This window comes from Pomacea canaliculata, linkage group LG6 (assembly GCF_003073045.1).
Source record: "Pomacea canaliculata isolate SZHN2017 linkage group LG6, ASM307304v1, whole genome shotgun sequence".
Lineage (NCBI taxonomy): Eukaryota > Metazoa > Mollusca > Gastropoda > Architaenioglossa > Ampullariidae > Pomacea > Pomacea canaliculata.
The window spans coordinates 14,394,901-14,409,690 of record NC_037595.1 but is presented as its reverse complement, the minus strand read 5'-3'; the positions used below and the strand labels follow the sequence as shown (position 1 = coordinate 14,409,690).

The following is a 14,790-nucleotide window of genomic DNA, read 5'->3' as shown; positions in this document are numbered from 1 at the left end:
CGACCATGGGCTGTATCCGGCCCGCTGGCCATACTTTGCCCACCCTGTATAATATATGTATCGCTATCTGTCTTAACAGGAAATACTCTCCCTAATATAGGATACCTACCTGTCTTAACTTTGGCAGAGTAAGCTGTGTCTGTAAAGCCAGCAGCAGTAAATGCCCTTAGTTTAATGTAGTAATCTGTTCCTGCCTTAAGAGGACCATTGCAAAACTTTAAAGCTTTGCATTCTTCAGCTGACTGTGATCCCACTGTGAAAACCACAAAGTCTACATCAGAGACTGCCCGCACATGACGAGATGAAGATTTTCCGCATGAAGAATGAGAGTGGAACAGATCAGAGCAGTTACTTGTTGCCTGAAACATAAATAGTTCTGATGAGAACAACGCACTGTGCTGCTACAAACCTTTTCCTTTACACTTAAATTTCATTTGGAAACAAGCTGAACTGTCCTAACACAACTTCTAAAGAGATAGTCTTTGTGTGGTATCAATCTGTTGGCGGCTTCCAACTTCCAAAGTCCAAAAACAACATTCTGTCAGGTCAAAGACTTAGCTGCATTCCAGCCTAACACATCTAACTTTACAAAGCCCAATCACAAACTCCACTAGCAACACAAAATACATTATTCTTTCCTGAACTCTTATTTTTATGACAACAGTATTTCCACTGATAAAGGAATAGTGATGATGCATAAGAATTTGAGCAAAAAAAGGTAAACATTATGACCTGGCAATAAAAAAAACAAAAAACATCTGTTATAAATGGTAGCTCACTTAGTGACAGAAATACAGCAGAGTTGCCAAGTATATCTCCAAAGCATAGCATACATCTGACAAGCTATAGAGAAAACAAATTAATTAACCAAACAGCAAGAGAAAACAGGATACAGCAAGAAAACTAAAGAGAAGCTACCTACCTGATAAACTACATGGGAAGAATCATCCTGAGTATCCTTCCAACTGGGCAAAACAGGCCGACTATCCTGCTGACTGCTGTCAAGTGACACAATGACTGCATATGCCACAACAGGTCCATTGTCATCGGAGAAGACATTATTCAACTGCACAGAGATGGTGTTCTCTGTCATGGCACTACCCTCTGCTGGCGGCACAGGTTTGCCAGTCTCCCTTGTCATTCCAGCTTTAAACAAGGGCTCTGTAAGAAAATGACAACATGAAAGCAATACAGTGAACTACATTTGCTGGACTGCATGACAGTCAGGGTGAGATGAGACAGCAGAATTCTTTGGGGGTTCATACATGGCTGTTAGGGTGAGAAAGAAGTTTAAGCTCTGTGTCGCAAAGATGATTTTTTTTTAATGTTTGGATTAATCATGTAATTTCCTGTAATTCTTCGGTTACTTCCTCTCTTCTCTTTTTTTTTTCTTTGAATGCAAGCATTCTCTTATGCGCTTCCAGTTCAATTTTCATCTTTCACTTTGATTTCTACAAGAAATAAAAATCTTTCATGTTCTTAGATCTGTGGTATACTTGAAAGGAATGCCTTTTAAATTGTGTGGATCATGCTCATCTGGTTAACTGGTCAGGCATAATATAGTTATATAGTGAAGCTATATGGTCTTACAAAAGGTGTGATCATAGGGGAGAAAACTGGATGCTCAGATGCCTTTAATGTACTTACTATCTGTAGACAATTCTAGTTTTACTTCAACAGACGGACTTGGAGCTACAGTTACTGCCTGTATCTGCACACAAAGTTGGACACAGATAAAATTATGCACATGCACAATATCATATTCTCCCATAAGCACACAAATGCCAGGTGTATGCAATCTCACATGCTTTGCTAGTTTTCACTAAACTGAATTTCGCTCAACATTACTGAACTTTTGTCTCATCTGGCTTCCTGTACGCTTTTAGTTTGAAAGCTCATTGTATGTATACTTGATGTACAGATATTTATGACTTTATTCTCCACTAATCGATGTCTTTCAAGAGGAGCATCAGCTCTAATAAATGCAAACATTCTCACACTCCCAAAGAGCATGTTCTTAGCGCTTAAGAACAAGAATGAGACACGGACAATATATGAGGGACAAAAGAACATGCAAACAACACATGAAGGACAGAAGAATAAACAACAGTATCAATGATAAAAACTAAATACAGAAACCGCAAAGAGTAACAAGGATTGAGAGTATAGTGATTTTATAAAAGGACGATCAGCAGGGAAGCATAGCATTAAGCGAAAATTTGGGCAAGGGTGTGAAAAAGGACTAGCATTGTGTGGTTGTTGTTAGGATTGATGTTTATAGAAGAGGTTCATTTTCAGTGCATGTTTAAAAGATTCAATAGTGGGTAGGTGGTGGATATGGATAGGAAGAGAGTTCCATTGTTTTGCTGCACAGTAACCAAAAATCCTGTGACCATGTGTTGTTGTTCTGGTGACAGGAATACTTATGAGATGGGCATCAGAAAAACAGCAGAGTTGTCTAAGAACAGCCTCAAGCTTTAAATACTGAGTACAGTGAAACCTCCTTATTAAGATCTTCCCTCTCAGTTATGACCCCCAAAATTTTTGCTATATAAACGTCAACTGTATAATGACTACCTCCTCAATCCAACTTACAACCAACAGTTTGTGCTCTGTCATGACTTTTTTGGTTGATGTTGTGTATTGAAAAAAAAGTACATTTTAAAATACACTGTTTCTGGCTGATGGTTTAATCTCTACTACAATTTCCTGCAGAAATCAATAAAATAATTTAAAGTTAATTTTGAAAAAGAATGCTGGTTCATTGTTTCACCGGTCATTTGACCCAAACCACCTCACTCCAGTCCTGCCTGAATCAACCTGAATCAACCCCATAACTGACCATATTGTCCCAATAACAAGCATTGAATTGATCCTGGCCCAAAATCGATCTCCAAGGGCTATAGTAGCAATCAACATCAAATATTACCAACAGAGCCATTTATTGTTAGAAAAAGTTCAGCCACCATCTTATAAATGCCCCCGGCCACAATAACAGAAACACCAACAATACAGTCCTAAAACTTTCCCTCTCCTCTATCATGGTTGAACATGCAACCATACATGTACACAGTAAACACACATTGCACAAGCAAACAGTCTGGACAAGATTTTTTTAAGAATAACAGCAATTAATCACCTGCCAATTTGTTTTTCTTACCTTGAAAACATAGGTGTACCCTGCTTTAAGACTGTCTAGACTTAGAAAACTTGAAGTTTCAGGAAAAGCTTGACTGTTTCCCAAATCCTAAACAAAAATTAATCGTTATAGCCATGCATAGGACCAAATTATTTATTCAAGTCATTTGTATGACCAAATTGTACTGAATTTCTTACTCATTATGTCACAGTATGTTAACAATTATCACTTGTCACTTCTGTGAAGGAGCCAGTGAAAAAAAAACATTTTCCTAAACATGCAAGTGCTCTTGGCATCAGATAAATATATGAATATGAAAGTGACTGACTACATGGGCATGCACTCATGTGCTCACACACCTGTCCACCAGAGGGATGTGATCCACTGTATTCTACAATATACTGACGCAGATGTCCATTGAGATGTGAAGGTGGCATCCATGACAACAGCACAGACCGAAACCCATTCTCCACTGCTTTAAATGAGTTCACAGCTGAGGGAGCTAGAGATAACAATCATTTACAAAGTCACAAATATTTATCATATTTTAAATAGGATATAATTCACATTGTACGGAAAGATATTGTTATCATATTTTTATGTGAACTCATACTTATGAAGGCTACTAGTATAGTCAAATATATTCATTAGAAGAAAAAGTAGTAAGTCAGGTTTGATGGTGCCAGATAATGCCAAGGCTTCACAAGTAAAAATGGCTGTTAAAGCTAACTGCCTGCACTTAATAAGTAATTGACTATCATGTTAAATCCAGCCACTATTATCCATAGCAAAGATTATGAAAAATGCTGCAGAATTGTAATTATGTAAGTGTAAATGCATTGTAATACAAATCCAATGCAAACACAAAGGCTTGAATGCTGTGGCCATGTTTAAAAGAAAATAGGAAGAAGGTAGTTGAATAACGTGAAAGAAAAGTTAATTTAGCTTAAGTGAAAGGAAAAGGTTTCAAATGAAAAAAACCATTAAAGAACTATTCAGGTGATTCAAGTTATACACAGCAGGTATGGACAAAATTATTCTGTAAACTTCAGTGCCTGAAACACAACCACTTACTTATCTAATTTCAAAGTTGGTAATTTGTAAGTCCTGCAAAGTTAAGAGTACCAAAAAAAAAATTAAACTAAATGATTGCCAGAAAACACATGCAGGTTTTTGCAACCACAGAGCAAGCTATAAGTCACCTGCTTCTTGTGTCTGAACAGTATACGATGCTTCCACACTCTTGATATCATCACCATTGCGAGATTCAGTCACTACAGTGATACTGTAGTTGGTATATGCCTGTAAGTTTCTCACAAGAATGCTTCTTTGTGTACTGTCCACAGTCAAAGTTGCCACAGGAGGAAGTACTAGGTGTGGTGCAGAAGACTCTGTATCCAGTGGCAAAGTCCTTCTGTTTGCCCAGCTGCACGCTGATGGTTTCAGCCTTACTCTCAAAACTCACTTCCACTTCCACAGGAACTGGGAAAAAAGCAAAAGTTTCCTATTTCTCAACTTTTTACACAATGTGTTCAGAAATGATCAAAACAGCCATTTAACATAGTAGGACTCCTATAACTATATTCAATAGTTTCTTCTCACCTGTAACAATCTGCATTGATATCGGGTCACTGCGCACCTTACTGCTAATGGTCACAGCTTCAACAGTGTATACCCTTCCACTCTGAAGTCCAGAGAAAACAGCAGTTTGGTTAGAATTCAGCTTGTCCTTCTGAACTAGAGATGTATCTGTTTCATTTTGGAGGGTGAATTCAAAAAAGTCAAAGACATCAGTGTAAGTTACAGTGTACTGGACAGCGAACTGTGACTGTGTTGTGAATTTCTTGATTTCATTCATAACTGTGTTGATTACAGGCTCTGAAAAAAATTTAAACAAAAGAAAATTATGAACTGAAACAAAGAAAAAGACTCAAGCACAATGATTCAGTATTTTTTTTCCTGAACAATACAAGCCTTCAATTAGCACATGCTTCCACCACTTATTGCTCATTACTGTTGCTCATTGGTGTTGGAGAGAGATGTGTGATGGATTACACCTCCTTTTGTGTAAGTCAATGCTTGAAGGATTTATCTCATATTAGTGCATGAAGGTTCTATTCCACGAAGAGAAAGGAGTTAATCAAATCTTGTGAATTATTATTCCTAATAAGCTAAACTCATCCATCTCAAGCAAAATCTTGCGCTCAGGTGTTTAAAAGGTAGCTTCAATACACTTTGATAATATTGTTGTATATGTAATGTTAGACCTGTTTAATGGTTTCAATTATGTACTTTTTGGTGATTTACAAAAATAAAGTGTACTTGTTTAAAAATAACAGATGTGCATACTTGGTTCGAGATACAAATAAAAACTGACAAACTGAAAAGTATTTACTGGCTGTAGCATTCAGCTGCACTGGAGTTGATGTCACCCCCTTTACAACAGCCACAAGCTCCACTGTGTATGTAACCCCTGGCATCAAGCCAGAAAGGACATGGCTGTAGGTAGTAGCATTAGAGCGTGTTATGTTAACCATGTCAGATGTCCATTTGCTGCTAGTGTTGTAGTACCTCAGGGACCACATCTGGGTGAAAGTGAACGAAGACTCATAATTCCAGGTGACTGTTACGCTGGATGTAGTAGTCTGTTCTTTCTTTAATAAAAGCACAGGACCCAAAGGTGCTGTAGAAACATGAGAAACTGAATAAATAAAAGGATGATAATGGCTCAAGGGAACTGTTAAACAATCACAAGATTAATTACAGTTTATTTGAATGAATGTGTACATCAGAGAAATATGAATACACACAGACACAAATTACATACTCAACACACAAACCCACTTACACACACTTGCACATGTCCATGCACACATATAAATATATAAATAAATGCTTGAGATAAAAAAATAAAGCAGTTAAATCTCTCTCTCACCAACAATAACTGAAGCATTGGTCGGATCACTGGAATAGAACTTGCTTTTAGCAATAACGCTCAGCTGGTATTCTTCACCAGGAAATGCAATGAATTGAGTAGCATTGGTTACAGCTGTTTGTTCCAGCCACACAGCATCAGGCTTTTCTAACAACGGGCGATACTTGATGGTATAAATGTCTTGTCTGCTATTAATCCCAGGTACCCAAGTCACGGTGATCATTGAACTACTGACTGTCACTATTAGGTTCCGCACTGGCAGTGGATCTGAAAACAAGTTTAGCAAAACCCTGTTGGCTAAACAGATACAAAAATGTTTGGTACTCATAACACAGCCATTCACTTAAGGAAAAGGATTAATGTTTAACAACAACAGTCTGGCCCTTCTGACTGGCCAGGAGTAAAGTAGTTCAATACACAGTTAATACTGTACACAAATCTGTACAGTGATGTCAATCTTTTCTTGGCAAGTAATAATAACAGAATCTTTAAACCAGATGTAGAGGGCCGGACGTGCCAGGTAATTATAGGTAGGCGGGGATCAGTAACAGCGGACAGTGGGGGAAACCTTTCTGTCCGATTTTACGACTTGACAGGGCGCCGTGACTTAGGAGGGGAGCGAGAACTAAAGCCGGGGGTGGCAGATGTAGTAGGTACGGGAATAGCGCGGTAGGCAGTGGTTCCCTTAGTATTAGAGCGACAGCGTCAGGCACAGGTAGATTAGGTGACGAGTAGTCACGTGTCTGCTTAGTATATAAGTTAGAGGTAGTGTTTAGTCGGGGCCTTTTCTTCCCAAAACACATTACAGTAGCAAGTCTGTGGGGCCCGTTCTACAAGAACGTAGTGCGCTGAACGAGACAGAGACAGCGCTGACTGCTGACGATACGAGCAGCCGTGGCCATTGTACAAGCACGTGTAATAAAGGTTCCACACCCGCTGACAAGTTCCTGCCTTTTGGTTGAGTGTTGGACTGTTGTTGCAACCATACAACCCCACCTTACCACTCGGTTACATCTTTGGCGCTGCGAGCAGATGTGTCAGCAGGTGACACAATGCTGCAGAGGGACGTGACAATACAGCAGAGGCTGTACGAACGTGTCATTTAGTCCGTCTTCAGAAGTTTGCCGAGGGCCAAGTGTCGACGACTTTGAAAGAGAGTGGAGATAGCTCTCGCCCTAAGCCCGATGCCTGAGAGTGCCGCGTGTGTTTATATTCTGAACGCACTGGAGGACCTGCTAGACGGCGAGTTCTGATGTTCCCTCATGACATGATAAACACGCCAGAAAAGATTTGGATATTTTGAGAGAGGCATACGGCGAGCGGAGAGATGTTATAGACATTATCGCCAGTTTTTATAACCGCCGACAGCAGAGTGAGGAGGCGTCATCGAATATGCTGCGACACTGAGAAATTTACAGGCGAAAGCAAATCGCCTGATGAGCGACGCCATATCCAGTACACACCTGGCGACACGCTTTGTGAAAGACTTAAACACAGCCAGTCCGACGTTGAGACATCCAGACAGCTGCCGACCATGGTCTTCTTTTGCCATCTCCTTAAGACGGCCCGACGGAGTAGAGAGAGAGAGGAGATGTGTAATAACAGGGAGGATGAGATACACCGTCTGACTGCACGAGTCAGACAGCTGGAGATGGAGGCGGCCACCGACTTCACACGACACAACAAAGTGATTTCCCCTCCGAGGCGCTGATCGTCATCACAACATAAATATTTGCGACGACAGCAGACAAGACAGCGGGGCGGCCAGCGGTCAGAACCTCCCCATGACAGCGATGGTGGAGGGGGCAGAAGGCGAGGTTTCTGCAGGTGGTTCAACGTGGCAAGAGGATGGGGATTCATCACACCTGATAATGGCGGCCAAGACGTCTTTGTCCACCATTCAGTTATTCACAAGGCGGGCTTTCGCAGCCTCGGCAAAGGTGAATTGGTGGAATTTGAACCCAGGCAGTCATCAAAGGGCATTGAAGCCACGTTCGTCTGTGGTATCGGAGGAGTGAAATGCCGAGGCAGTGATCGCCGGCCGATTTCAAGAGAAAAGTTTCAAAACAAGCCGGTGCAAACTACAACAGCGACAACCACAAAGACGCAGAGCCAAGCAGAACTGCAACGGAGAGATTCCATGAGCGGATTGGCCGGAGTACCTGTAATATCACCAGCCGGCCAGTGAATGACAGTGCTGTGTACACAAGTCAGGCCCCTTGTTGACGGCCCTGCACGTGCCCGCAGTAACGACATCAAAGCAGCGAAGCCGTCTCTGGAGTTAGAGGACAGTCAACTGCCGGAGACACAGAACTGTCAGGAATACGACAGTGACGAAGAAACAACGTTTTGGGATACTACTGTCCCACCCCGTCAAGCCAGAACTACAGTGATACCAAAAGTGACAGTGCCTGTGGTTCCAGAAATGACAGTGTGTGTGATGTCAGATGTGACAATGCCTGTGGTTCCAGAAGTGACAGTGCCTGTGTGGTGCCAGATATGACAGTAACTGTGATTCCAGAAGTGACAGTGCCTGCAGAGCACAAGCAAATTGCAGCGGCTTGCTGCGAGACAGGCATAAACTCAGTATGTGTGAGAAAACTATTTCGTGTGACGCTACTCCGGGACACATGAATACCATGGACATATTTTAGTTCACGGCGATGATTGACACTGCAGATAACCAGTAATATTTTGTACCATTGATTAGTTTGTTTATATTGCTATTTTTGTGCATTTTCTTTTCGCTTTGCCACGGCTGCGCCTACGAAACGTTATTATGACCGGACTATGACACACGGGACAGATTGACGGAATGCCTGCCTTAAATTCAGTCGGTCAGATTCAGTGGTTAGTTGGAGTACAGATATTTTGTTTTAAGGCAAGTCTATACTCTGTTAGGTAAATAATACCAGCTGCTGGTATACCAGGCGTTAGTTAGAACTTCGATATTGGAGCCCCCCCCCCCCCCCGTAGCAAGCATATTAGGCGAGCGTGTATATCAGCCCTAGTATAGTTAGCTAAAGCTCAATCAGCGGAGGACGCTGTTGGAGAAAGAGTCGGCGGGATGTAGAGGCCGGACGTGCCAGGTAATTATAGGTAGGCGGGGATCAGTAACAGCGGACATGGGGGAAACCTTTCTGTCCGATTTTACGACTTGACAGGGCGCCGTGACTTAGGAGGGGAGCGAGAACTAAAGCCGGGGGTGGCAGATGTAGTAGGTACGGGAATAGCGCGGTAGGCAGTGGTTCCCTTAGTATTAGAGCGACAGCGTCAGGCACAGGTAGATTAGGTGACGAGTAGTCACGTGTCTGCTTAGTATATAGTTAGAGGTAGATGTTTAGTCGGGGCCTTTTCTTCCCAAACACATTACAGTAGCAAGTCTGTGGGGGCCCGTTCTACAAGAACGTAGTGCGCTGAACGGAGACAGAGACAGCGCTGACTGCTGGACGATACGAGCAGCCGTGGCCATTGTACAAGCACGTGTAATAAAGGTTCGCACACCCGCTGACAAGTTCCTGCCTTTTGGTTGAGTGTTGGACTGTTGTTGCAACCATACAACCCCACCTTACCACTCGGTTACACATATTTTCCAGTGTGAGAACACAAAATACTGCAAACAAACCAACAAGAAAGACAAGCATCAGCAAACAGATGACACCTAGGCAAACATGAACTAAGTGCATGGATGAAGATGAACTCGAGTGAGAACAAAATAGTACAATTGATGGTGTCATAGACATCATAAAGAAACGATACTCAAAAGAACTATTTAGAGAGTCTTATGTTCTCTTCCTTTCACCACTTCCAAGGATTTTAAGTTCTTGATTTAATAGGTTGAAGCAAACTACACAAATATATTGTATGCCCAGTTGTAAAAGAACATACTCATTATCCATTCTAAAATGATTTCCACTGTAAAAAAGCATCTTTTAGCTCAGGAAATGCTTGTTTTAAATTAGTGTGAATTATAACTGATTTTAAGTTATTTAAAGAGGTTTTCAAAAACTAAATACAACTAGCAATCATGTACAGTGGATAACACTTTCAATAATAATAATGTGCATTTATAAATAGCCTTTTCCAAACACCAATGCTGGGTTCAACGTGTTTTACATACATACACATACAAGATTGTGCACAAGAACATACCTTTTTAGGGAAAGCATCAAATGCACCACTTATCTGCCCTCTGGGATAAATAAAGTGTTATCTTATGCACAACCATGCATACAAACAACACACCCATACATAGACAAAACTGAAGAAAACCATGCTGATAAAACAAACTGTGAAGAGGAAGAGGGTGCTGTGAAGAGTATGGCGCAGGATAACAAACACTAAGTAATTCTTGGAAGGATTCACAACACACAGCAGGAAACACTCAGACTCTAATGAAAATGACATTTCAATAGTTATGACTGAGATAAATAATTCTGTATCTTCTCACTTGTGGTACCCTCTGTGACCACTGCCTCGCTGTCCTCTAGGTCTGTATCAATTGTCCGAGAAGCAATGACAGTAACACTGTACGTGTAGCCAGCCAGCAGCTGAGTCAATGGCACTTCATATACTATCTGTCCACTGCTGGCATTAATGTTTATACTTCTACTGACACCATCTTTCTCCTGCAGCACCTGTACAAATGGGATTAATGCTGCTTATCCAACATTCTATAATAATCTATAAGACCAATTAAAACAAGAAGAAACCACTTCAATTACGTCATCTTTATATGTAAGAAATTAAAGTAAGAAAATTTAACAGGATGAGGAAAACAACTCTATTTATGGAAGCAATCGTACAATTCTAAAGAAATGGGAAAACACTTCTATGCACTAGTTTATTGAATTAATTACAAGATTAGCAACACTGACTGTAAAGCTGTTCTGTTCACTTGTTCCGTTGACAGCCCACCGAACATTCAAAGACTGTGAGTTAACTGTATTTACTTTCAGATCCATCACTGGTAGTGGCTCTGTGAGAAGAAATAAGCACATGAATGACTTCAATAAAGATACTGATTACTGACAATGGAAGTAGCTGGTGGCATACTCTTTTCTTTTCATACTTTCCATTCCTGTGTGCATGTATTTGATTTTTGTGCAGGTGTTTTCTGTGTGTGTGCTGTGTGTGCGTGAGTGACAAAGTATTGTTACGCTGATTGTCTAAGTCAAAGTACGCTGAGCTTGATGCTGTCAGGGAAACAATACAACACAGACACTAAGCAATTCTGTGACCAGTACGCTTTTGAAGGACTACAATAAGCATACAATTAATTAATAAATCAATGAAATAATTAATTATAAGCACAATTTTTAGTTTTATACTTTTTTAAATACAATGTACAAGTAAGCATATAATTAATTATACAATGAAGTATTACAATTTTTACAGTATGTAGTAGTAGTATTATTACTTCACTGTGTGCAATGATGGAGAAAGGTTTCACTTGAAATATGTCTTTTTGCTTGTAAATGATGACTCATGTATATGGTCCGAGAAAAAGACTTTGACCACTGCCAGTCAATGGTATCAAATGATATCATTAATATTGTACAAACATTTAAAGCAACCTTTTTAATTTTTTACTTTCACCCTTGAATTACTGCACTAATTAAAAAAAAAACAACCACTTACTGGTCACAGCTTGTAGGCGAACAATTTGACCAAAGTTGGTTTGACCAATAATAGTTCTGATAGCAACTGTGTAATTCTTGCCTGGCTTCAAACCTTCAAATGTGTGCTGAGTACGATGCCTGCAACAGTGACCACACCATAAACGTCTATGCCCTAAATATCTAAATATATTTTGGGGCAAAAAATGAAATCATTGTAAGATCAGCTATCTCACAAAACTCCTTCTATGCAGTTCACTTCCACAAAAGCAAATGTCTTCACATTTACACCTACAGTTGGCAGACTGTAATGCAAACTGGGGGTTGTGTTACAAAACACATCATGCTGTGCAAAAATAACTGAATATATATGATGGAAGAAACTATTAGCTTCTTCAGGGATTGTTTCATTATGATATACTTCACTTAAGGAACTAAAATAATTTCTGCCTCATAAGCTATTTTTATATTTATTCTATACCATTATTTATTTAAATTTAGTACAAGAAACAAAAACTATAAAATTTGCAAATCACATCACTTAAATGATTGAAAAAATGCTTTTTAAAATGCTTTTTCACCAATGGTTGTCTTTATTATAGGTTAACAGGTATAAATACACTGAATTGTTCCACCACTACTGTTCAATCATGTCAATTTTATCCATTTTGAAGGAGTTATGTGCAATGTCACAAATTAACCACTCTTCGGGCAAGTGCAAGCATATAGCTGATATGGCAGAAGTTTGAATAAAGGACATGCTTCTTTCCCAGTTATTTATATTGCAATATTATTTATGTTCTCATCAAATCTTTAAAGGAAAAAAAAAGATTCAAATGATAGTTTCTTAGTCTCTGAGAATTTGTCATCATTGACCCTTTTACCCCCCAACCAACTATCCCCTAAAATCTTGAACTATTTCTATTGCTATCTTAACAATATACACATATTTTACAGTGAGCAGTGTTTACTAACAGCGGCACTTGTATTATAGACTGAGGAGAATCAGTAGGGTTGATCCCCAGCTGGTAGCTGCTGAAATTGCCTGATGTGGGTGCTGTCCAGTTGACTGTTATTGACTCTGCAGTAGCCTCAACTTTCTGCAGAGCAGCAACAGATTCTGGATCTGCCAGAGATTGGTAGAGATAAAGATGTCACATGTATCACAAAAACAATAACTACTTTTTTAACTAATGAACTCTAATCTCAAAATGTATTTACACACACATTAAAACCTTTTTTTTTTAGTGCAGACAGTTAAAATAAGGAAAATATGATGTCCCAAGTCTCTAGACTTCTGCACTAGCACTATGTAAAGTCATAAATATTTTTAAACCACAATAAAATATTTATAAAACTAGATTCATCTATAGAATCAAAATTAAATCTACAACACAGTCTGAAATCATAAATGAATGGCTTGAAGATGGTAATATAATTAAGTCAGTCAGCTGTCCTTACTGCAGCTTTAAGTTGGGTTCTCATGTCCCTTTGATGCTTCACATATATTTGATTTTTCATTTCACATTTCATTGCAAAAACCATTTTATAGATCTAACATTCGAATATTTAGTCATAACATGAAACTTTTCAGGCAAGCACCAGATAAATTATGCCTGTAACTGCTGATTTATAATGTGATCATCATCGATAATATTAATCTAAAACAAAATAACAGGTTTCAGAAGTAAGCTGCACAAGATCTCTTCATCAAAAATGAATAATGAAAAGAAAACAAAAAACAAGAGGAGATGTTATAGATTAATACCTAATGCTGCTAAATGAGTTTATATACTCTACTACTACTTACTGGGCATGCAACACAGAGAAATGAAACTGCTTATAGGAAAAAGTATGCAAAGAGTCTGTCAACTATTTCCTTGCTCTTCATTTTCTGAGATTAAAATCAATGTACAAAAACAGTATAAAAACTAAGGAAAGAATGAAATCCAACTAGTAACCTGGGGGAAAGGGTATAAAACAATGTTGTTATTAAATTTTTATAAAAACAATGTTATTACTATAATTTTTAATAACAAAGTTATTATCATATATTTTTTAAGACATGCTCTCTTTCACCCTAACACGATTGGGGATTATGTGTTATGAATGATAAATTATATTGATGTGGTTAAAATTTTTGTGTGAAATGACATATATGTGTGTTAAAATTGTTAATCTCTCAAAGTTCACAGTGTTTAAGCTGTAATTATTAGTGATGTGAGACAGAAATTGGTTTTTACAATCTTCATCCATGTCTTATGGTGCCAACATTCATAAAACAGTGTAAACAGGTTTACTATCAATTAAATGATTATGAGACTGCAAGAAACTTCTGTCTCAAAAATACTCCACAAAGAAAAAACTAAAAGGATGAAATGAAATGTTTGATAAAAATCAAACTTCAAAAGTTTTGCCTGTCTCCTTTCCTCTGTTTTCCAATTCATAAATCTGCATTTGCGCATACACTGAAATAAAACTATTTAACAACAGAGCAAGAAAAAAACTGTAAATGTTATTTTTGTACTGAAGATGAAATGTTAATGAAAGAATGAAAGAGTGAAGAAATTAAAAGTAAATGAAAATGAAAAAAAAAATCATGCACAAAAAAAAAGATAAAATGAAATTCCACAAAGCCCCAATCAAGGATGAAATCTCTGAATAAAGAAAAGTCAAAATAAAAAGTCTGGCTCCACAACACACATGTTGAGAAGGTGAAAACTGTAGGCAGACTGTAGAGCACAAGACCAGCAGCACTGTTACTTGTGACGTAGAAGATCACAGTGTAATTGCTCTCTGCTGAAAGTGACTCAAACATCTTGGACAATGGAACAGGTGGTAGTCTCACCAAGGACTCATTAAAGCGAGGAAAATCATAAGCAAAACCATCAAAGACTGAGCCACTGGGAGCGTCCCAGGTGACAGTGACAAAACTTGTGCTCCTTAGTGACACACGTATATGTGTCAGTGGTAGAGGAGCTGAAAAAACACAAAAATAAAAGAATTCCATCTAAGGTGGTGGTTAACATCATACATAAAGTGTTAGCTGTAACAGAGCCAACTGCTGGCTCATCCTTGCCAACAAACCCCATTTGTTG

The 14,790-nt window shown here is 38.9% G+C and overlaps 1 protein-coding gene across 1 annotated transcript in view; it reads right to left on the bottom strand.

Annotated features, from left to right (window-relative positions):
- The window catches only part of LOC112566143 (tyrosine-protein phosphatase 10D-like), a 35,502-nt gene that overhangs the window by 17,908 nt on the left and 2,804 nt on the right, over positions 1–14,790 (bottom strand). Inside the window, exons 5-18 of the mRNA XM_025242117.1 lie at positions 14,396–14,671; positions 12,668–12,818; positions 11,715–11,833; positions 10,952–11,052; positions 10,525–10,711; positions 6,075–6,341; positions 5,535–5,822; positions 4,742–5,017; positions 4,418–4,621; positions 3,499–3,641; positions 3,161–3,247; positions 1,648–1,711; positions 923–1,161; positions 110–359 (exon numbers count right to left, since the gene is read on the bottom strand). Coding sequence (XP_025097902.1) covers positions 110–359; positions 923–1,161; positions 1,648–1,711; positions 3,161–3,247; positions 3,499–3,641; positions 4,418–4,621; positions 4,742–5,017; positions 5,535–5,822; positions 6,075–6,341; positions 10,525–10,711; positions 10,952–11,052; positions 11,715–11,833; positions 12,668–12,818; positions 14,396–14,671 — 2,652 coding nt within the window. The remainder of the gene's footprint in view (positions 1–109; positions 360–922; positions 1,162–1,647; positions 1,712–3,160; positions 3,248–3,498; positions 3,642–4,417; positions 4,622–4,741; positions 5,018–5,534; positions 5,823–6,074; positions 6,342–10,524; positions 10,712–10,951; positions 11,053–11,714; positions 11,834–12,667; positions 12,819–14,395; positions 14,672–14,790) is intronic.